At 40.2% G+C, this 25,178-nt stretch overlaps 1 protein-coding gene and 1 non-coding gene across 2 annotated transcripts; both read left to right on the forward strand.

The window, feature by feature from the left end:
• Positions 1–34: 34 nt before the first annotated feature.
• plbd1a (phospholipase B domain containing 1a) lies at positions 35–25,178 on the forward strand. Its single transcript, XM_067455517.1, has 11 exons — positions 35–1,383; positions 2,759–2,981; positions 3,517–3,600; positions 3,815–3,953; positions 14,471–14,611; positions 14,679–14,823; positions 19,972–20,172; positions 20,796–20,936; positions 22,497–22,682; positions 24,255–24,361; positions 24,431–25,178. The coding sequence occupies exons 1-11, from the start codon at positions 1,320–1,322 to the stop codon at positions 24,605–24,607; spliced, it is 1,608 nt and encodes a 535-aa protein (XP_067311618.1). The 5' UTR covers positions 35–1,319; the 3' UTR covers positions 24,608–25,178.
• trnar-ccu (transfer RNA arginine (anticodon CCU)) lies at positions 1,031–1,103 on the forward strand. The gene has a single exon. It is a non-coding gene; the product is annotated as a tRNA-Arg (tRNA).

Genomic DNA, 25,178 nt, shown 5'->3' on the forward strand with positions numbered 1-25,178 from the left:
GCGTTTCTACTGGACTCAACCTCTTTTAATCATGTCCAAATCAAAGGTTTAACAGTGGAAATGTAAACGAATTAGTCAGTCAAATGTCCAGCTCATTAGTTGATCAGGGTAGTTTAACCATGTGAAAAACTGCAAACAAAATAACTCAACATTTCAGGTACATTCTCTCGGATTATTCTTTATTCCTGTTTTTTCCCATTTGCATTATTGGTAATGTTGTACTAATGCATGAATCCTATGACAATGCTCAGCTGTTATTGCTTTTGATTATCATGTTTTTATTTTTTATTTTAAGTTGATAATCATGTAGTTTTAGACTTTTTAAGTATTTAATAAAAGAAAGGTACATCTACAAGTAGGCCTAATATAGTCTTGCTACTAAAAAAACTTATTTTAGACCCTTATCTTTTTCTTAATGTTGTTTTAACTATTGATTTAAAATAATCAGGTTTGACCTATTTTCAGCCGGTATTGATATTCAGCCACTGATCACATAAAAGATGCGAAAACTTAAGAAAATTACCAATGGTTTTATCATAGTAAAAGTGTAGTAACCATGGCCAATTGATTACCATTTATCTAACCACAGTCGCCTACCACGAATACCATGGTTAAGCTATGGTTAATTTGTGCTTACCATGATTTAACTATATAATAACCATCGTTTTTGGTTTTATTTGTAGTAAAATCGTGATTCGTTTTAATAAGAGCGAAACGTTATGGTTTTAATAACGCCGAAAACCAAATGCTGTGTACAGATAGATGGTTAATCCCCCTGAACTTCCCAAAAAGTTAATTCAAACGGGTTCTCCTCGCGTGTATTAAACTAAGATAGCTATTTAATACCGTGATATGTGTTATAATGATACATTCAGACGTTTCTGAATAGTTATATTGAACTAATTCCCGAGATTTTTCGTAGTCGAGCGCTTTGCTTCCGCGTCGAACGTCAGCAACAGTCACGTGACGCCTCACTGGCGTGCGATTGGACGTCTTTATAAGGGTCTCCGCCTCCCAGCTGGTATCAACCGCCCCAGTGGCCTAATGGATAAGGCACTGGCCTCCTAAGCCAGGGATTGTGGGTTCGAGTCCCATCTGGGGTGAAGATAGTTTTACTTTTTTTTCGGCGTCTGTCGGTGTTCATCGTGTCGTTTAAGTGTTTGTCTGTCGTGTCTTATAAACGCAGTGTCGGATTATCTCGTCTGAGGATCGCGTCCAGATTTATTAATGTCGGTTTGCCACAAGGAACCTGTTTACTGACAGTTTTCCCACTTTATGTTCCGTTTCTTTGCGGCGACTGACTGGACATCGACGCAAACATGACAACAAACAGCATTTGTGTTTTAATTCTCGCTTGTTTCGCCGCGACAGCGAGGAGCGACAGTAAGTAACTCGCTTTTTTTTAACCTTGACTTTCATAAAGCTCGTGCTTCACACGTTGTGTTTTATCTTTGTTGGCCATATGTTGTGTCTTACACACTCCCTGCTCTTGTTTCGCTCATTAGAGCTCAAGTTAAGTGAGTTAAAGAGGAATTGTCTAGCACTGCAGGTTTGTCTGTTGGACCATGAGCTGACTGGAGAAGCACATGATCCTGTAAAAGTCAATCTGAAGTCTGAGACGCGTCTCCAGTTACTTTATGGTTAGATTGAGCTGAAATATAATAGTTTCCCCCCCTCAGAAAGTTACCAAAGGGACAACAATACATAAAGTAATACATTATGCATTGATCAATAAGATAAGTTGAAAAGGTTTGTTTAAAGTATTTATATTTTTTTGTTTTCTTTATTTAAAGTCATATTTTAAGCTGGGTTTAAAAGGATAAGTGTTCAGAGATTTTAAATATAACATGCTAGGCAATTTATCTTTAATTACTGAAACTTATTAAAAAGTCAGACTGCAATATTTTTGAGTGTTTTACTGTTGTATTCGCTCTACAAGGAGTAAATGTTGAGTATTAATAATTTCTCATCTCATATCCTCAAATTAAAGTTCCTCTAATGGTTTAAAAATGGTATGTATTTATAAGGAAGTAGTTGCAGACACATCACATGACTGAGATTCATGGAGAATCAGAACCTTATTTTGTGGATTTGTTTTCATATTATATAATATATTAAATATTTTTTCCCTAGTGCATCCTGGGGACATGTGTTCCCCAGGTAAGCCACACACACACCCGGCCATCCACGTGATGTAAAAGAAAACGTGATTCCTCAGACCAGGTCACCTTCATCCAGTGAAGCTCCGTGGTCCAGTTCTGATGCTCACGTGCCACTGTTGGTGCTTTCGGCGGGGTCAGGGGTCAGCATGGGCACCATACGCAGCAAACTGAGCTGCTCTATGTATTCTGACAGCTTTCTATCAGAACCAGCATTAACTTCTGGAGCAGTTTGAGCTCCAGTAGCTCGTCTGTTTGATCGGACCACACGGGCCAGCCTTCGCTCCCCACGTGCATCAATGAGCCATGACCCTGTGGCCGGTTCTCCACTGTTCCTCTTGGAGCACTTTTGACAGAGACTGACCACTGCAGACCGGGAACAGCCCACAAGAGCTGCAGTTTTGGAGATGCTCTGACCCAGTCGTCTAGCCTTCACAATCTGGCCCTTGTCCTTATTTTACCTTTGTTGAAATAAAGTAATTCGAGAAAGTGAATCTACTACGATTAGTGATTAGTGATGATAGTGAAAGTGATTTTGAAAATAAAGGTTGTGATGTTATTTCGTCCATATTAACGTTGTGTGTGTGTGTGTGTTCCAGATCTGCTGAAGGCCACGGCGTACTGGGACTCGACCCATAAGGCTGTTGTGCTGAAGCAGGGCGTTCTGGACCCGCAGGGCGACGCGTTCGGCTACTATAACGACACCCTCTCGACCACCGGATGGGGCGTGCTGGAGATCCGCGCCGGATACGGACAGACGCCGGAGAAGGACGACGTGACCATGTTCATAGCTGGATATCTGGAGGGTTTCCTCACCGCACCGTACGTCCTCTGAGCGCTCAGCCTTAAACGACCTGCTTCATTTAGATGTTCAGTCAAAGTGCAAATAAAACATAAAACAACTACAGTAGCTGCAGCTGAGGGGACTTATTTAAGTCAAAGTTTCAAGCACTAAAAAGTCATGTTTCCATTTTTTTTCTGACTCTTAGTATTTAAACAAACTTTCTGCAATATGTAAATGAGTGGCAAACTTGTGTGCTTGTGAAATTAATATTAATGTTGCATTCATTCAGGTTAAGATTTGGGTTAATTACGATTTTAGACATTCAAAACGGGTTTCTCAATCATTAACTTAAAATATTTGTTAATAAACCTAAAAATAAAATCTAAATATTAATTATATTTCTAATATAGTATATAAATGACATTAATACTTTGGTATATAGTCTTGTTGAGAGGTGTTATTTAAAAATATGAATATTGATTTTGTCAGGGTTTGGGGTTTAAGTTTAATGCTTGTAGTTTGATATGAGTGGGATTATTAGGACTGACAGTTTGTTGTTTTGTGTGTTTTTAGGCAGATTTTCGATCATTATGCCAACATGTACCCGCAGCTGATCCAGGATCCCAAAACCCTGGTGGCCGTGAAGCGCTTCATGGCGTGAGTCACACTCTCTTGTGTGTGTGTGTGTGTGTGTGTGTGTGTGTGTGTGTGTGTGTGTGTGTGTGTGTGTGTGTGTGTTAGCTCCTGTGTTTGCTCTGCCTGCGTGCTGATTCTGTCTGTGGTTTTGCAGTAAGCAGGACGAGTGGTCTCGGCGTCAGGTGACCCGTAACAGCACTGACCCCGTGTGCGCGTGTGTGTGTGTGTGTTGCAGTAAGCAGGACGAGTGGTCTCGGCGTCAGGTGACCCGTAACAGCTCTGACCCCCTGTGGGTCCACACGGGTCTGATTCTGGCACAGCTGGACGGGCTGCAGGCCGGAGTGAAAGACTGGGCCAAACAGCAGGGGAGACAGGTGAGCGGAGGAACAGCCATCACCTTATTTACTTATTTTTTCTAAAAAAAAAAGTATTTATTTGTGTTTCATTAAATCTCTTTCCTGTGTTTTTCCTGTTTCCTTAAACTCAAACATCTAGAGTGTTTGTATTATTAAAGCTCTATAATCTGTATTTTTGCTATGCTTACTCAAAAAACATGTAAACACCTAAAAAGTATTTTTTATCTTAATTTCCTGTATTTTAATTTCTTACTTAAAAAATGACTGAAACATCTAAAGTTGTATTTATTTTTTAAATCTTTCCTGTTTTTCCCATCTCTCTTTCCTGTATTTGTCCTGTTCCCTTAAACTGAAACATCTAGAGTTTTAGTTTTATTAAAGCTCTATCCTGTATTTTTCTTATTTTTTTTATTACTTAAACCTCTAAAACTTTTTTATTTTTTATTAAGGTTTAATTCCTGTATTTTCCCATTCCTTACTTAAATGACGTAAGCATGTAAAAAGGTTTTATTTCTGTATTATTAAAGCTCTATAATCTCTATTTTATGTATGTAAACACCTACAAAGGTTTCGTTTTTAACTTAATTTCCTGTATTTTTCTAATTTCTTACTTTAAAAAATGACACATCTAAAGTTTTAATTGTTTTATTAAATATTTTCCCTGTGTTTTTCATATCTCTTTCCTATAATTGTTCTGTTTCCTACTTTTTTAAAATGATTAAAACATCTAAAGAGTTATTTTTGTTTTATTAAAGCTATATTTCCTGTATTTTCCCCATTTCTTATTCAATGCTTTAAACTCCTAAATCGTTTTATTTTTTATTAAATATTTATTTACTGTATTTTCCTATTCCTTTTTAATAATCATGTAACATCTAAAACGTTAATTTGTTTTATTAACTTTATATGTTTTTCTCATTCCTTAATAATACTGTATGTAATAATGCTGTTTCCTGTATATTCCTGCTCCTTACTGTAACGAAACTGTGTGTTCCGCTCCGTAGGGGAAATTTAAACGTTACCCTTGATGACTTGAGAGTGAAAGGATCTTGGTCCCCACTCTGGTGCTTTGAGTCTCAATTATGCACAATGCGTGAATAGGGTTTATCTTACACTATTGTATAATATACTACAGGAATAGATAGGTTGGGCCTCAGGTCGTTAAATCTCAACACAGTGGCTTCCTGAAGTATAAACATGCAATAACGCAAACGCACGTTCCCCCCTTTCCTAACCTAATAGTGTAAGTGAGACGCCCCTACTCCAAGGTAAGTAATAAAAAAATTAAACCTTCAGCTGTATTGTGTTTTTTACAATTATTAATTTATTTTTCCTTCCTTAGGAAACTGTAGTTTGGCTTAAAGGATCTCTTTCAATCAGATAAGATAACAAAAGTAACAAAAAAGAAATAAACAGACTTCTGTCTTTGTTAACCACTCAAATATTTAACACTTTCAAAAAACTCTTAACACCTTAGATATGAATTTTCCAAAATTAATTTCAATATCAAGGCACCAACTGATTCACAAACAACACTGTATGTTTCAAACTCTGACGACTCTTATAAGTCAAACCAAATGACTCAGTGCAAATGACAGTTCAAATACCTCGTATGAACCTTTTTTATGAATCAATGTATGATTAAATTTCCAATTGACTCAGTTCTCACAAAGTTCAAATTGACGATTGAATCATAAAGATCATTCAAACACTCAGTTCGGTTCACTGTATATCAGTGTATGTGTGTGTGTGTGTCGAACTGTTATACCAGTCTGTGGCAACGACAACTTTGATGAGATGACTTGCGATGACTTTGCGTTGACTTGCGATGACAAGATAACAGCTGGGACAGGACAGTGAGATGTCGTGAGGATGGCAGGGTAATAAACAGAAACGAGAAGTTTCAGCGCGGCCTAGAAAAACTCAGGAACTTTCCGGAACAAAATGGCGCGGCCCAGTCCAACTCGCAATAACACCAAGAGTAAGTGTTCTGAATGAAACTCACGGCTCTAGCAACTCTCTCTCGTGCTCTCCAACACCGTTCACCTTCTGATGACGCAATCGACCTAACTTCTGCTTTAACTATGCACGATAATGTTAGTTCACTAAACTCACTAAACTTTAACTGTGCACCACTGATTTATACTTCAGAAAGTGTTGACTTCTCGTACAGCAATCATGGCATGTCTGTCACGCAACACCTCTCGCTCCTTTCTCCCGCCGTCCTTGCATCATCCGCCCAGACAGCCGAGAGAGAGAGAGAACCCGTCAAAATAAAAGTCCCATAGAGTAAAATACATCCGTTACATTCCCCCCTGCTAAACCCTGCCATACCATCGACATCTCCAGACAGCCTGCCCCTGGAACATAAACAGAATACAATTTAAAAGTGCAACAATTCACAAAATACATTCATTACAATCTCACACAAACTCCTAAATATTTCTCATCACAAACTTAGTTAATGTTTTTTTTTACCTTATCTCATAAGATAATCATCTCTATACCTTGCAGGTAATTTACCACGGTTTTGTCTTTGAGAGCGTCTGAGCTCTGGAACATTTTCACATTCAACATCTGAAATGTCAGCATCATCAGAAACTTCTTGTACTCTACACTCTATTTCTGGGACCACATCTTGTACTACATTCCCCTGTTCTTGAATTACACTTTCTCTGTTCTACATCATTGGTTCCCACCTGTACCACCCTTTCATCTCTACTCTCTCTATGTGCAGTGGCTGGAAAACACACAAGATCTGGGAATTCTGTTTCAGAATCTGACTGGTTTTCAGGTCCGCATCTGGCTGGACGTGGTGTGCTAGATAACAACAAAGGAAATGTGCAGTGACGGAGCTGATCTCTGTGTACTACTCTGGGGACGGACCCCCTTGTTCAGGTTTGACAGTGAATACGGGAGTGTCTGAATGATTCTGTTTGACTACAATGTAGGGTGTGTGTTCCCATTTGTCTTGAATCTTATTTCAGCCCCTATGTTTGTGATTTACGTAACAACACACGGTCACCAGGCCTTACAAGTGCTCCAGAGGATTTGCGGTCATACACTCTCTTTCGTCTCTTAGAGGCTTCTTGTGCAGTTGTGTTTGCAACTTCAACGGCAGTCTTTAGTCGGCTGTGATGGTTCTTCACCCAATCATCCAAGTTTTCTGCATCACTCTCCTCTAAATCCTTCCCACCCAGTACATCTAATGGAAGGCGTGCATCCCTCCCGAACATCAAATAAAAAGGAGAATAGCCAGTGGATGAGTGAATGTGATTGTTGTATGCCATCACTAGCTCTGGCAAGTGAGTTTTCCAGTCTTTCTTCTGTTCAGGTGTCAATGTTTTCAGCATATCATGCATTGTACGGTTAAACCTCTCGCATTGAGAGTTGCCTTTAGGATGATAGGGGCTCGTACGGCTTTTCCCGATACCGTACACTTTACAGAGTTCCTTGATTACTTGCGCTTCGAAACTGCATGCGCTCCGAATGCAGACGTGCTGGACAGCCATAATAGACAAACCAATGTTTTATGAGGGCCTTTGCGGTGGTACTCGCTGTTTGGTTCTTGGTCGGAACAGCAACAGTAAATCGAGTGAACATGTCGGTCAGAACAAGAACATTTTCATACCCTCCTGAGGACATTTCCAGCTGGGTGTAGTCCATTGCCAGAACTTCTAGAGGAGCCGTGACATTGCTACAGGTCATCGGTGCTCTGATGCTTGGAAACACATCCTTTGCAAGGGTACATCTTTTACACTGTTCTGTCCATCCTTGAACATCTTTAGACATGCTAGGCCAATAGTAGTTTCTTCTGATCAGTGTAAGCGTACTCCTCTCTCCAAAATGACCTCCATGCTCATGTTGGCTGTCATAAACTGAACGGCGTAAGGGGGCAGGAACAACAAGCTGTTTAATTTTCTCTCCATCTCTTGGGTCAAGAATGCATCTAAACATCACTCCACGATGCAGCTGAAGACGTTCAAACTCTCTGCAAAGCTTTTTCAACTCTGGCAGCATACTCTGTTGTCCTGCACGGCTTGGTCTTTTGTTTTCGGACACAGCATGGTATTTGGGACCCATCAAGGAATCACCTTTTTGCAGCGCTCTAATTTCATCCCAGCTGTAACCATTCAGCACTTTCTTTATGGATGCTTGTACCGCCACTTGAACTCCGGATTCTCTCCGTTTCAACCCGTTTGTGGGCCACAGGCATGCACGCACTTCCTCAGAGTTCAGTCGGATGAAATCCTTCTCTGTGTCTTCTCGTTCAGGGACCTCACAGAAGGGAATCCTCGACAGAGCATCAGCATTGGTGTTCAGTCTTCCAGGCTTATACAGAACTTCAAAATTAAACTCTGCTAACTGAGCCACCCAGCGCTGCTCGACTGCACAAAGATTTGCAGTCTCCAGATAACGCAGTGGATTATGGTCTGTGATTACAGTGAACTTTGAGAACATCAGATACTCTTTAAATTTTTCTGTTGCAGCCCACTTAACGGCCAACAACTCCAATTTGAATGCACTGTAGTACTTGTCATTCCGCTCTGACCCTCTCAGGCCTCTGCTAGCAAATGCAATGACGCGCTCTGCTCCCCCTTGCTTTTGGCTCAATACAGCTCCGAGGCCTTGATGACTCCCGTCTGTGGTGAGGACAAATGGAAGACTAAAGTCAGGGTAAGCAAGGACAGGTGGTGACATCAAGCATTGTTTCAATTTGTCAAATGCGGTCTGGCATTCGCTACTCCACATGAACAGTTCAGAGGCCCTCCTTTTGTCTTTGCTCCCCATCAACGCATGCAATGGCTTTGCTATTTGAGCAAAATTGGGTACAAACCGCCGGTAGTAACTCATGAATCCAATCAATTGTCTAACTTCTTTCACAGTTTTCGGCACAGGCCAAGTATCCAAGGCACTAACCTTTTCACTGTCGACTTTGATTCCTTCGGAGGAGATCACGTGGCCCAGAAAGTTTACCTCAGACCTGAAGAGAAAGCACTTGCTTGGTTTTAACTTTAGACCATGACGCTTCAGTCGATCAAAGACCAGCTCTAGCTTCTCACAGTGACTCTTGAAGTCTTTGGAAAACACGATAATATCATCTAGATATATCAAGAGGACGTCGAAAGTCAAATCCCCGAGCACTACCCCCATAAGGCGCTGGAAGGTGGCTGGCGCATTGCACAGCCCGAATGGCATCCGCGTCCACTCAAACAGTCCGAACGGGGTAGTGACTGCTGTCTTTTCACGATCACGCTCACTCACAGCTACCTGGAAATAGCCGGCCGTCAGATCTAGGGTTGAGAACAACTGAGCATTCCCCAATGCATCAAGAGATTCTTCCACTCTGGGAAGTGGATATGCGTCTTTGTATGTAATTTGATTTAGCTTTCTGTAATCACAACAGAAACGCACACTGCCATCCTTCTTTACGACTATAACCGCTGGGGACGCCCATGGACTCGCACTCTCTCTGAGGATGCCTTGCGATACTACTAGGTCCTGAACATGTTTTTTGAATTCTTGGAAAACATGTGGCGGCACTCTACGGTGCCTCTGTTTTACTGGTGGAGCATCACCGGTGTGAATGTCATGTGTCACTGCCTGGGTGTAACCATAGTCGCTGTCACTTTTGGAGAATACATCTCTGTACTTGGCCAACAACTGGTCTAGTTTCTCTCTTTCTGTGTGGCTAAGCTGTTCGTAATTTACCTGGACTGGTACTGGGGAATGGTCAGAGATTTCGATAGCTTAAACATGTGCCACTCGTCTGACATGTAGCATACCTTCCTGCTCCTCAAACTCCAATGTATTCTCTGTTAACACTTCCTGTGGTTTAGACACTACTGCTACTCTGCATCTTGGGTTAAGTCTGATGGTCCGCTCACTTGAATTCATTACGCGTACAGGGACTATACCACCCTCAGTTTTTGTTAGCACACTGGCAACTAAAAGCCCCTTGGGTAGGCTTGCATTGGTGGCGGGCTCAATTAATACTTGACACTTCACTTTAGGTGGCACTCTGCAGCGACCTTCGAAAACCTTTTCACTTAGTGGAGGGATGGTGATGGCCTGTTTTCCACCAACTTTGACAAAACCAATCTTGCCGTCAGAACTCAGGGATTTAGCTTTCTCAACACTGGCTAGCACCCTTCTTATCTTTGCTTCTGCGGGTTGCCCATATTTGTTGGCTGTCTTTACACTCTCCCCTGTGACAAGCAACGACTTAAATTCACTGATGATATTCATCCCAATGATTCCTGAAAGTCCTCTTATCTCCTCTGCTTCTGTGCTGGTGTCTGTCAGCACAAAGATAAACTTCCCTGGGAGAACCTTCCCCATGCACTCCACATCAGCTTGCAAACATCCTAGGACAGGAATGTTGAGCCCATTAGCTACGGTGAGTCTAATCCAGTGAGCAGATGCTAATTTCAACTCTTGCTCTCCGAAGTGCTTCTTAAAGTGTGACTCTGTAATAGTAGACACTTCTGAGCCTGTATCCAGTAAACAGTTTGTCTTGACACCAGCTATTTTAACTTCAATAGTCAGACAATCTCCAAATGCACCCTTTTTCAACGTCTCTGTCGCTCCATCAGTCCACTCAGCTGTATGACTTCTTATCATAGATGGCCCAGGGATGGCTTGCATTGTACTTGCTGGAACGTTTCCGACATTAGTTTCAGCTATCCCTGTAGAACGTCGAGACTGATCAGACGCTTGGGTGGCTTCCGCACCTTGTGGACAGCGCCTGCTAGTGTGCCCAGGTTCACCACATGAATAACAGATGTATCGGCCATCGCTGTCCTTCAGGGGTGTTCTATTAGGACGGCTCTGTTGAAATCGTACTCTGCTGTTACCATGTACTGCTTGGTAAAGTTCTTGTTGACGGGCAGCAATCTTCTGTATAGCTTCATGTAGTTTTTCAAGGGTTAATGTGGAGGAAGCTTGATCCGCATTAGCATTAACTACTCTGACACGTGGGCTGGGTTTTGGATTGTTTGCCATTTGTGTCTCTTCTTCTTCTTCTGCCCACGTGATTGCTGCTTGCATTACCTGAACAAAAGTCGAACTTGTGTCCTCTTTAACTCGTCTTTTCATTTCACGCCTCAAGAAATCATCTCGAAGGCCCAGGACGAGCTGCTCTTTTAACACACTTTCGGCGTCCGGAACACGGCTTGGCTCCCTGCGCTGAACTCGACTGAGCTTCTCTTGTAAGTCATACGCATATGAGCGTATCGTTTCTCCTTGCCTTTGCTTACGCTCATAGAAATCTTTCAGTCTGGTACCGATTGGAACTTTGTCTCCATACGTCTCTAGCAGGACTTTGAAGATGGCGTCAGCAGACCCTTCACCTTCTCCCAACATGAACCTCACTGTTGCTTTGGCTTCACCTCTAAGATGTTGTTTTGCTAACTCTACACAATCTTCCGCAGGCACTCTTATTACCTGGAAGGCAGATTTCATTGATGATACCTATTCTTCAATGCTTAACTCTCCTGTATTTGTTGAGTGACCGCTAAACTCTGGAAGTTTTCGGTCCCTGGGTATATAAATGGCAGCTGGGGTTGATTGTGTGCTGGCTTGATGTTCAATGACGGCTCTTGCTAGTGACAGGGCTTCTCTTTGTTCGGTTCTGGCTTGGTCAAGTGCTCCCGTCTGCTCCGCAAAGCGCCTTTGTATCTCTGCCATCTCCCTTTTCAGTTCTTCAAGCTCCGCCATTTTTCAGCTTGTAGGCCTGGGACTCGTGACACACCACACACACACAAAAAAATTTAAAGACAGTAATTCTATCCTGTTCGTGACGCCAAATGTAACAAAACTGTGTGTTCCGCTCCGTAGGGGAAATTTAAACGTTACCCTTGATGACTTGAGTAAAGGATCTTGGTCCCCACTCTGGTGCTTTGAGTCTCAATTATGCACAATGCGTGAATAGGGTTTATCTTACACTATTGTATAATATACTACAGGAATAGATAGGTTGGGCCTCAGGTCGTTAAATCTCAACACAGTGGCTTCCTGAAGTATAAACATGCAATAACGCAAACGCACGTTTCCCCCCCCCCCCCCCTTCCTAACCTAATAGTGAAAGTGAGACGCCCCTACTCCAAGGTAAGTAATAAAAAAATTAAACCTTCAGCTGTATTGTTTTTTACAATTATTAATTTATTTTTCCTTCCTTAGGAAACTGTAGTTTGGCTTAAAGGATCTCTTTCAATAAGATAAGATAACAAAAGTAACAAAAAAGAAATAAACAGACTTCTGTCTTTGTTAACCACTCAAATACTTAACACTTTCAAAAAACTCTTAACACCTTAGATATGAATTTTCCAAAATTAATTTCAATATCAAGGCACCAACTGATTCACAAACAACACTGTATGTTTCAAACTCTGACGACTCTTATAAGTCAAACCAAATGACTCAGTGCAAATGACAGTTCAAATACCTTGTATGAACCTTTTTTATGAATCAATGTATGATTAAATTTCCAATTGACTCAGTTCTCACAAAGTTCAACTTGACGATTGAATCATAAAGTTCATTCAAACACTCAGTTCGGTTCACTGTATATCAGTAAATGTCCGTGTGTGTGTGTGTGTGTGTGTGTGTGTGTGTGTCGAACTGTTATACCAGTCTGTGGCAACGACAACTTTGATGAGATGACTTGCGATGACAGGATAACAGCTGGGACAGGACAGTGAGATGTCGTGAGGATGGCAGGGTAATAAACAGAAACGAGAAGTTTCAGGGCGGCCTAGAAAAACTCAGGAACTTTCTGGAACAAAATGGCGCGGCCCAGTCCAGCACGATAATGTTAGTTCACTAAACTCACTAAACTTTAACTGTGCACCACTGATTTATACTTCAGAAAGTGTTGACTTCTCGTACAGCAATCATGGCATGTCTGTCACGCAACACCTCTCGCTCCTTTCTCCCGCCATCCTTGCATCATCCGCCCAGACAGCCGAGAGAGAGAGAGAACCCGTCAAAATAAAAGTCCCATAGAGTAAAATACATCCGTTATATTACTCTTGCGAATTTTAAACATAATCTAAAGTTTTTTTCCTCCTATTCCTTCTTAATAATGACGTAAACATCTAAAGATAATTGATTAACGATTTCCTGTATTTTAGCTGTTCCTTAACTTTAGATGTTTCAGTCATTTATATTTTAATATCTTTATTCCCTGTGTTTTCCTATTCCTCACTCAAATGATGTAAACATGCGTTAAAAGGCTTTCAGTCTCTCCTGTGTTTTCTTATCTGTCTTGTATTTGTCATTCTTTTAAAAAAATGTCTAAAGAGTTTTTATTTTGTTTTATTAATGCTATATTCCCCGTTTTCTTTATTACTTAAACTGTAGATGTTCACGTAATTAGTTTATTATGCTCTTTCTCATCTTTTCCGTAGTTATAAAATGTAAACATCTAGAAAGCTTTTATTTTATTAAAGGTCTAGTTCCTGTATTTTTCCTCTTTCTTACTCGCATGAAAACCCATTTTAGCTGTTGGGGTGTCATTATGGGATGGTGCCAACCCACTCCATAGCAACCAACAGAGTACCCTAGCAACAATTTAGATCTCTGCGTTAGAAAATCATAGAGACATGGGGGTTGGATTATATCAGGGCTATTCAAATCTTATCCTGGAGGGCCAATGCGGTTCAGAGTTTAGCTCCAACCCTAATCAAACACACCTGAACATGCTAATCAATGTCTTTAGGATCATTAGAAAATCACAGGTGGGTGTGTTTGATCAGGGTTGGAGCTAAAGTCTGCAGTACATTGGCCCTCCAGGGTGAGATTTGAATAGCCCTGGTTTATATAATTCATACTGGCAAGGTGATTTTTGGGTATCATTATGGGATGCTGCCACTCCATAGCAACCACCCAGAATACCTTAGCAACCACATAGCAACGCCATAGCAACCACCCAGAACACAATAGCAACTGCCTAGCAACCACCCAGAATACCCTAGCAACTGCCTAGCAACCACCTAGAACACCCTAGCAACCACCAAAAACACCCTAGCAACCACCTAGCAAACATGTTAATTGTGTTAACATAATGTTAATCATATTAACATCATGTTAGCAACATGCTAATCATTTTAGCATTATGTTAGCAACATATTAATCATGTTAGCATTATGCTAGCAACATGCTAATCATGTTAACAACTTGCTAATCATGTTGCTAGCAACATGTTAATCATGTTAGCATCATGTTAGCAACATGCTAATCATCTTAGCCTCACGTTAACAACTTGCTAATCATGTTAGCATCATGTTAGCATCATGTTAACAACATGTTAATCATGTTAGCAGCATCATGCTAATCATGTTACCATCATTCTTACCTCATCACCTTAATTTAACTGAAGGGTTTATTAGTACTAGTCGTTGCTTTTTTGTGTTTGTATCTAGTTTCTGTTGAAGCTGAAGCACAATTTGCTCGTTCTCTCTTATCGCGTGTGTGTGTGTGTGTGTGTGTGTGTGTGTGTGTGTGTGTGTGTGTGTGTCTTTCTCTATCTCTAGCCTCTGTCCCAGTTTTCCATTCAGTTCCTGAATGCGGTCGGCGATCTGCTGGACCTGATTCCGGCGCTGGTTCCCGGCGGGACGTCCCGCATGAGTCTGTATAAAGCTCCTCCGATGGGCCACTGCTCCGCGCTCATCAAGGTAACCTCAGTGATGGTCATTAATGGCGGCTGATGGGATGTTTTCTGACCTCCGCCGTGTGTTTCAGATGCTGCCCGGCTATGAGAACCTGTTGTTCGCTCACTCCAGCTGGTACACGTACGCCGCCACCATGCGCATCTACAAACACTGGGACTTCAGGCTGAGCGAGCCGCACACGGCCACCGGAAAACTGTCCTTCAGCAGCTACCCCGGTATAGATCGGCTCATTCGGTTCATTGATTTGTTTAAAAGTACAGTTGGTAATATACACCGATCAGGCATAACTTTATGCGTCACTCATCATTAGTGATCGACCGATATTGATTTTTTTTTATTACCGATTATTTGGATGTCTATGTGCCGATAACCCGATATATAGAACCGATATTTTTATTTGTTATTTCTGTGTTTTTTACAATTACAGCTACAGCACTTAACTGCGCTTTTTAAACACTGTAATTTTTGCGGTTTCACTCACTTACATACAGAACAAAAGACATCTACATCAATAAATAATCTCAAAAAATTTGCTTTTTTTTAAATACAGTGCAGTCCTTTTAACATTAATGCTGTTTCAACTTTTTATTTATAAATGCAGCCATATTAACAACAGTCAAAATACATATATAAAGTCTAATATTTCCAAATGGAGAACATAAATGAGAGTTGAGTCTCTCAAATCCCCATAACTAAATATAAGCATTCATTTTAAACTACAGTTTTAAAAGGTTTGTGTTCAATAGACTAAAGATTGAATATTCTCTGGAATTGTAATGGCTATGATGTATTCGTGGGTTTGTTTCTTTTTCTTATCTCATCTAGTACGGTATCAAAATTAATGTTTGTGTCAGTCTATGAAATGCTGACGACAGCGCTGTTTTCATCTCTGCGTTTAACTTACACATCTCGCGGAGAAAGGCCTAGTAATACATTTTCACGGAGCTGTAATTAACAAGATGTTTATTATATAAATGTTATATAGCAGACGTTAATATAATTAGGAGTTTTAAACGAGTCGGTCTTGTTTACATACGGTGACTATCCTATGCTGGAGCTGCAACTCCGAGAGAGAAATAAGTTTAGCGCTTTCCAACATGCTCTCATTCATGGTGGCCTGGGGGGGGTAATTTATGTATATTTAAGAATAATTGCGTATATTTAAGTATAATTTACTTATAAATTATACATAATAATAATAATTACTTATAAATTATTTTACTTATTTATAAATCAAATAAGTAAAATAAATACAAAGCAGTACCAAGAAGCATGTTGACTAAATTCAAGCATTAAAGAGAAAAGTGTCTGCACTTTTTATCTTTTTACATATTTATTTCCCATATATAATTGAACAAGGAAAGGAAAAAACAAAAGTAGCAACAACAGACTGGCATGTTGACTACTTGAACATAAATTTTGCTCTCCTTTCTTTCTGGCCAGCAAATTTCTCAATTACTCTCTGATTAAAGTCAGTCATCTCAGTGACAAGTCTCTTTTCCATGGACAGCATTGCAAGTGCATTCAGCCTCTCCTGGGTCATGGTGTTTCTGAGAAAAGTTTTTATTCTTTTCAAGGTCGAAAAGCACCTCTCAGTCACTGAAATAAGAGATAGGGAAAGCAAAAAAGGGCAATGCTACCGTCACATCCAGTCAGCCACCTCCTTTTCTCATAACAAGCGCGGGTGAAGCTCCGAGTGTAGCTTCGTCCTCTGTCACTGGACTGCTGCTGAATTTGTAAATCGGGCTGGTCTGGTTCGAGATCCTTAATTCTTTTTTTTTTCTTCCAGCGAACGCCTTGTGAAAGGATTTGTTTGTAAATCAATCACAGAACTTAGTTTGACTGCTGCCATCTCTACGAATGTTTAGGCGGGCGGGGTCGGAGTGACGTTGTCACCAACGCTCTCTCGCAGTAGTGGCCAAGAGCGTAACATTGAATGACAGTTGACGAGAACCAATCAGATTGGATCAAAAAACATGTATGCAATTCTGATTCGCCAGGGACGCAGCGACCTGCGCCCGGAGGAGAATCTTTAAGAAACCAATTAGAGACCAGCTTCAGGTCACATGCTGCCCGACGATTTATGGACTCAGATAGACATCCATTTGTCCGGCGTCCCTCGCCCATGAAACCACACGAAACATTAAAAAACATATAAAAATTTGTTTTAATTAAATGCTGACGCTCTTAATTACCAGCCTGCACATCATATGAGTAAACTATTTTATTTTTATTTCATTTTTATATAATTTTTGTATACATGTGTATTTCTGGAATTGTGATGGGGGCGGCGCCCCAGCGCCCTCTATTGACATGCCGCCACTGATATCATCTCATAACATCTTAATTGTGCATATCTCAATTGTGCATTAATGTTATGTCAAACAAAGTTTATTAATTAAGGGATGCAGGTTATTTTACCTTTTAAACACCGTTGTTGACTCATCTCCCCTCAGACAGTCCGTTAATGGCACGCTTGTATGCAATTCTCAAAACGTCCACAAGATGGCGCCATTTATCGGGAAATCTGATATTACAAAACCGATACCCGATTATGAAAAAATGCTTAAATATCAGGAAAAATATCGGGAATCCGAGATATCGGTCGATCACTACTCATCATTGTCTCTAACTCTTTTCTTTTGCTTGTCAGAGTTGCTAATGTTCCTCTTCTCTGTGCAATGCACCTCTGCAATCTCTCCTCTAATGCCTTCTCCGTCAGCTTATGTGATCTTCCCTGTTTCACTGTATCCTCGATACATCTATGTTCGTCTTCCTCAGCCATCTTACAAATGGCAGAGTTAATGCTCTAATTGTATGCAAACGTTTAAAGCACTTTCTTCAAATGTACTTTCCTTAACCCTCTGGGGTTCTTCGATCATTTCTGACCCGAATTTTTTTTTGAAAGAAATGTTAAAAATCGTAGCTTCATCTGAATGGTACGAAACTTGGTGAGGGTATTGGTACTTGGTATATGGACAGAAAAAAAAATTGGGGACAGGATTGGAAAAGTCTAAGTGGTCGTAAAAAAAATAGTCACACTCGGGGCCTTCGGGTCAAAAAAGACCCCCATAGGAAATGAATGGGAAATTGGCAAAAATATGAAAATACAGAGTTTTTTGTGCATATAATCTACAAATCAGCCAGGATGCAGAAAAAAAGGACTCAACAGTGAAGGGGTGAATCTCTAAAACATCAAGAGTGCAAAACAGACAAACAAAAACTCACACACACACACACACAGGTTCTGTAATGCACTCTAGTGGTAAAAATGTGCTATTGCGTGATAAAAATGCTCTGTGTCCACCAGATGGCACCAATCAAATAAAAAAAAAATGCTTTCATGAGGCCTAGGCTTGACTCTAAAATGAAATACAGCTTTAATAAAAAAAGGAAAAAAAAAAAAAAAATTCTATTATATTCAATGGGAAAAAATGGGTCATAATTATTGCATAAATATTATTTATAAATCATAAAATTATCTCAAAACACCAAAAAAGAAAAGAAAAAATATTATTGAACAAAAATATATTTCATTGATTTTACTCAATTTTTTTTTTTTTTTATTCCCGACCTCCGGGTCCTTTTAGACCCGAAGGTCCTGAGTGTGACCCATAAATGAAGAACCCCAGAGGGTTAATAAACCGAGTGCAAAACAACTTCTTAAAGATCGCAGATATAACTCCACATTGGCTGAATCAGAGCCAGTGTTTGTTTCACAGGGAGAAGAGGACATATTTTCACTCTTTTCCAAACTCACTCAGTATCTTCGTGCGTCCGTATCGTGGCTTTACTTGACAATCCACACAGATAAGTAGTTTTCGTTACCGTATTTCTGTCTTCTGAAGGAAAAAGTCCACACTTCAGCGCGCAGCGTCACTCTCTCAAACTCCGGTAAAAACGGCTCGTGCCGTTCCGCAGCAGATCACTGAGACTTGTTTTCGGCGCTAAAGTCCGATCCGATTATTTTGGCTAACAACCAGCTAGCCACGTCGTCTTCGTCATCCAGATAATCCAGCGTAGCTTTGTATTAGCGAGTTTTTTGACTAATGTAAAGGCACCTAGTTGCTTTTAGTTCTTCTGTAGCACCTTTTGAAGTCAGTCTAACTACAACCAGTATTTGAAACACGAGCAGACAACTGTCTTCTTTCTGTGTTTCCTTCCAAACAAACAAAAATATACATAGACATGGTACGCACGGTCAGAAAACTGTGTTGCTTCCGACGTCTCTAACTTCAAACTAACTAACTACATGCAATCGCTAACGCTATGACGTAGTGATATCTGACCGGAAGCTCAAAATACTGAAATGTTATAGGATTACTAAATCATTCATTTTAAACCAATACATTTCTTATTAGTTTTCATGAAATGGTTTTTATTTATTTATTACTGTTTAAACTAAATTATTATTTCAAGTGAGCTAGTCCTTATGTGGCTCTTACAATGCTACATCCTGATATTGAGTTGCACTGACTCCACTAGACCTCTGAAGGTGTGCTGTGGTATCTGGCACCAAGATTATAGCAGCAGATCCTTTAAGTCCTGTCAATTGAGAGGTGGGGCCTCCATGGATCGGACTTGTTTGTTCAGCTCATCCCACAGATGCTCGATTGGATTGAGATCTGGGGAATCTGGAGGCCGAGTCGACGCCACAAACTGGTTGTTGAGCTCCTCAAACCATTCCTGAAGCATTTGTGCTTTGTGTCAGGAGCATTATCCTGCTGGAAGAGCCACAGCCACCAGAATACCGTTTCCATGAAAGGCTGAACATGGTCTCAGCAATGCTTAGATAGGTGGAGCGTGTCAAAGTAACATCCACATGGATGGAGGACCCAAGGTTTCCCAGCAGAACATTGCCCAAAGCATCACACTTAAACAGTAGCTCGTCTGTTTGATCGGACCACACGGGCCAGCCTTCGCTCCCCACGTGCATCAATGAGCCTTGGCCTCCCATGACCCTGTGGCCGGTTCTCCACTGTTCCTCTTGGAGCACTTTTGATAGAGACTGACCACTGCAGACCGGGAACAGCCCACAAGAGCTGCAGTTTTGGAGATGCTCTGACCCAGTCGTCTAGCCGTCACAATCTGGCCCTTGACAAAATCACTCAAATCCCTACGCTCGCCCATTTCTCCTGCTTCTAACACATCAACTCTGAGGACAAAATGTTCACTTGCTGCCTAATATATCCCACCCACTAACAGGTGATGAGATCATCAGACACTTTGATTAGGCATAACATTATGACCACTGACTACTATGTATACTATCCAGTGTTTCATACGGTCATGTTTTATTCATCATGTACAGTAGTGTATAGTATGTTGGTGTTTGTGAACGCAGAGGTGATGTCTGTGTTTAGGCTTCCTGGTGTCTCTGGATGACTTCTATCTGCTGGGCAGCGGTTTGATGATGACCCAGACCACGAATAACGTCTTCAACACCTCGCTGTTCTCCTACATTACTCCTGCCAGCCTGTTCTCCTGGCAGAGGGTTCGGCTGGCACACGCCCTGGCCCGGACCGGAGAGCAGTGGGCAAAGATCTTCTCCAGATACAACTCCGGTCAGAAACATGCCCATCGTTACACCCATAACACTTACAATTACTTCATATCATTACACTTGAGGACCATAAGTAACTTATATTTTTGTTAACATAATAATAGTTTTAAGATGCCAGCAATGGTCAAGAAATTTTACAAATACCAACACTGGCTTATTTCAATTATCATATCGTGACAATATGGACAGATCAGTATTATAGTTTAAAGAATTAAATAAAAACCTAATAAATTAATTTTATTTCTATATTTAGTTGAATAACTTGGATCATAATTTTAATGTTAGTGTCCCGATCTGAGCCAAAGGCCACAGGGGCAAGGAACCAAAACTTGTTATACTATGTAAAATAGTTGTTTTAAATGATTTTAAGAAATTAATTTTCCATTTATTTTAAGATATTTTTAATTCAAATGAATTTGATATTGTTCATATTCATATAAAATAAATAAATAAATAAATGCATCTATCATTCTCATGTTGCAGTTCCTAATAAAGATAATAACAGATCCTAATTTTAGAGTAAAGTTTATGAAGAATAAATAAATGCTCCTAGCTCCTTAGCGTCTGATGTTTTATGTCCTTTGTGAGTGAGCGCTCTGACCCAGAGCCGAATCTCCCCCTCAGGCACCTATAATAACCAGTATATGGTTCTGGATGTGAGTAAAGTGGTTTTGGGCAGCCGTCTGGAGGACGGGGCGCTGACGGTGGTGGAGCAGATCCCGGGACTGGTGGAGTATTCAGACCAGACTCAGACGCTGCGACGAGGTAAGGCTAACACACTTTTATATATTTAATATCCGATCTGTAATTAACAGTCGAAAACTAAAAATACTATTCGAATTTTGTGTTAATTGGCTGGCTGTAAATGCAGTGAATCCATGAGATCTCGCAGTTATAACTCAATCCACTGGGGGCGCTGTGGAGCGGGTTAATAATTTGAGTGCATTTGATCACAATGTCGTCGTCTTCCTCGCGATGTTTGGAATTACTTAGATGAAAATTGAAAAATGGAGTTACTTTTGATGAAATCAATAACTGAAACTGAGTTATAATATCACCACCACAAACGAGAATCACATGAAATCCAAACACCAGTGGAATGAGCGATCACTGCTCAGGAGTGCAGGTAAGCTCATCTGTACCCCGAGTGAGAGTGAGATAACTTATGATAGCAAAATGATCTCGAGACAAATGCTTCCTTTAAAGTTCTTTGAGGGTTTATGAACAGAAAACACAAAGTTCTTCACTCAAACTTCACTTAACCGTTATCTTTGTCTCCGCAACGCCTGTCAGTGGCGCGTTTTCTCATCCGGGAATAATATCATAATCCAATAATATTATAGTTTCTCTCTACATGAAAATGTGAAACAATACAAAGTAAACACATCAGCCATATCAAACACACACACAGGTCTGTAGGCTATATAGCCTATTGACGTGTGTGTGTGTGTACGTTCTGCACACTAGCTGACGCGCTCTGCTTTATAAGTGTTTCTTTCCGCTCGTGCTCCTTGAGCTTATAATGCTTTTGTTCTTTAGGCATTTTTTTACACACTGTTTAATGTTTTAAAAACCTTAAGATATAACGTAAGCGTGTTGTGTACATTGCCTAATCATAAGCTTGTTCAGAAATGGTGACGACATGTTTAGAGAAAAAAAGAAAGAAACATCTCTCTCATTTTCTCAAAATACCTAATTTAAATAAACGAATATTCGATTTTTATGAGCCCAAATATTCGAATACAATATCTTGGGAAAATGCCCATCCCTAGTGTGATCTCACGGTTCGGTTATGATTATAGATATATATAATATGAATCTGGCCATCTGGAATTTTGGCATGGAGAAAAAGGTTATTATAATATTTGTATTATTTGTATATTTGTATTATTATATTTTGGATTTATATCCGTTTTTTTCAGACACACATTTATGCGCCCAAGTGTGAATTAAATAGTTTTGATAAATCAGATAACTTTGATTTACACAAAGCAAGTGTGTGTGTTTTTCAGGTTCTCCGGGTTGTTCATAAAAGCCCAAATGTGCCCAGATGACGACTTTTAAAGTAGCTGGAGCATTTTTAATCACTCGCGTCTCGCTTTCCTCTGCCATTGTGTGCTACCGCGACAATACACGTGTGTGACAAATAACATTATACGTGACGTCAGTAACATTATAACCGGTTATGGTCTTACTGAACCGATACTGAATCGTCCTCGTCTGCATCGCGATACATCGGAGAAACGATTAGTTTACAGTGAAATATCTTAATTTATTTATTGCTTATATTCAACAGCTCTAGTATTAACCCTGTCTGTGCTGCAGGCTACTGGCCGTCCTATAATGTGCCGTTCCACCGTAAGATCTACGATCTGAGCGGATACGAGCAGATGTGGAAGGAGCACGGCGAAGACTTCTCCTATGACCTTTGCCCTCGCGCCAAGATCTTCCGCCGCGACCAGGCTTCAGTGAGCGACCTGACGTCCCTCAAACACATCATGAGATACAACGGTAACCACACCAAACACTCAGGGGGCGGGGAGGGGGTCCTTTCAGACCCATTTGAATAAATGTTGCGTACAACATGATACAGACACAAGTCTTTTTTCCAGTGTTTGCTGCCATCTAGTGGAAACAGCCCGAACTGTCTGCAGGGTGCTAGAGCTCACACTTTCAAAAATGAATTTATAACCTAAAATATGTGGGGGGTGGAGGTGGTTATTACAGCTCAGACAACCTATACTTACATGTTTATCACTTCTAGCAGTGTTTTATGTAACTTTAAACGGTTTCCTGTAAAATGACACCATTTATGTATTTCGAGGCTACTGTATGTGTGTATGGGAAGCTTTTCAATTTGTGTAGGTGGAAATTCCCAAAAATTGACCCCAGAGCTTGATTTATTTCTGTAAGTGAGGAGAGCAAAACAGTCAACTGTGACATATAAAATACCCAAAGATGTTCATACGGGGACTACCAGTACAATTGAAACAATGATTCAGACACTTTGGGCGGAGCATGTTTTGCTGAAGTGTGTTTTCCTTCTTCTTTTAACTGCTAATGTGACCTTTAAAGCATTGCTTGGTCATCGGTTGAGCTAAACTGGTATTATCTAATTGTTCTTACATCTAACCGTTGATTGTAATCCATTACACACCTTTCTATCAAAGTTATCTGACATTATAAAGATGAGTTTGTCCTGACAGAGTTTAACTCTTGTCAGAGATATTTTACCGCCATTTTCTAAACTATAGAGAATAAACTGTGATAATGTAAGAAATATTGAAGGTGTCTGAATACATTTTGGTTTAACTGATATTATATTAGTATTGACTTTATTATAGTTTTTATTCTTTCTTTTTGTCTGTGTTTTCTATTTTTATTTATTTTTGTCAATTTTGCTTAGTTTTTTGCTTGTTTTCATTTTAGTAGTTTGTTTATATAGCTTTCATTTAGTTAGTTTATTTTGCTACATGCATTCAAATTTATATATTTAACATTTATTTTATTTCAAGTAGCAAGTTTTTGGGGGGCTTATGTTTTGTTGGCGATTTAATAATCCTGGCCGTATCTACAAAAAAATTTATAAAAATTATTTAAAGGTGAAGTGTGTAGTATTTACGAGGATCTATTGACAGAAATGCTATATAATTTATATAACTATGTTTTCAGAGTATAAAGACCGCTATGTGTTTATTACCTTAGAATGAGCCCTTTCTATCGACACACACCACGGGTCTCCTAGCTACTACACACTGCACCTTTACACTAGGCAGGCTGCATTTTTTGGGCCCCCCTCCATCGATGTTATTTATGAATTGAAATCTGAAACCTACCAAAGTTACTAATAAAAGTTAGTAAACAATTTGTAACCTAATACTAGACTATGTGTATGTTGTATATTAAACAGTCTATCAGATTTTTTTTTTTTTTTATATTCATTATTTATACGTCATAACACAGCTCTATTAAATGCTATTAAATTATCCTCATCCATTGGGAGTGTCATTGTTAAGGCAGTAGTACCAGTAAATAACCAACAGGTGTCAATAATGAGTTGCGTGTGTGTGTATCTGTCCTCAGATTATAAGAACGACCCGTACTCTCAGGGCGACCCGTGTAAGTCCATCTGCTGCCGAAACGACCTGCGCGAGTATCAGGCCAGTCCTGGAGGATGCTACGACACCAAGGTCAGCTGACCGCCGCTCATTAGCCAATCAGGTTGAGTTCTGTGCTCCTGACCTCTGTTCTGCTGTCAGGTGACGGATCTGCACATGGCTCAGGGGTTCAAGGCGGAGGCGCTCAACGGCCCCACCACAGAAGGAGGACTTCCTGTCTTCTCCTGGGAGGCGTTCAACAGCACTAAACATCAGGGGCTTCCTCCCAAATACAACTTCAGCTTCGTCAGCATGCAGCCGCAGCTCTTCCGCCCCTGAGGATCATGGGATAGCACATCCCGCCTGCTTTTCAACTGAGTCTCTATTCAACGCCTGAACACGAATCTGTTTATTATGAATGCTAAGCTGCCATTGGACCATCAGCCCTGGGCTGTTTACGTCTCTTTTGATTGATCGATTGAGGAAAATTAATAGTAATGCTTTAGTGCACACTGTACAAGCCCATTTCATGCTTTGGGAAATCAGTTATCACAAATCATGACATGTCAAAATTGACCAAAAAAAAAGACTTCATTATGAGATGAAAAAGTTTAAATTATATGCCATCAAAATGATAACAATCATGATTTGGACACAAGTTGAAATTGACATACTAAACCATATTTATGACATTAAACACCTAAATGTTGACATGCTAAACCATATTTATGACATTAAACATCTAAATGTTGACATACTAAACCATATTTATGACATTAAACACCTAAATGTTGACATACTAAGCCATTTTTATGACATTAAACACCTAAATGTTAATATACTAATTCATATTTATGACCTTAAACATCTAAACTTTGACATTAAATACCTAAATGTTAATATACTAATT

Source organism: Pseudorasbora parva, chromosome 2 (genome assembly GCF_024679245.1).
Source record: "Pseudorasbora parva isolate DD20220531a chromosome 2, ASM2467924v1, whole genome shotgun sequence".
Taxonomy (NCBI): domain Eukaryota; kingdom Metazoa; phylum Chordata; class Actinopteri; order Cypriniformes; family Gobionidae; genus Pseudorasbora; species Pseudorasbora parva.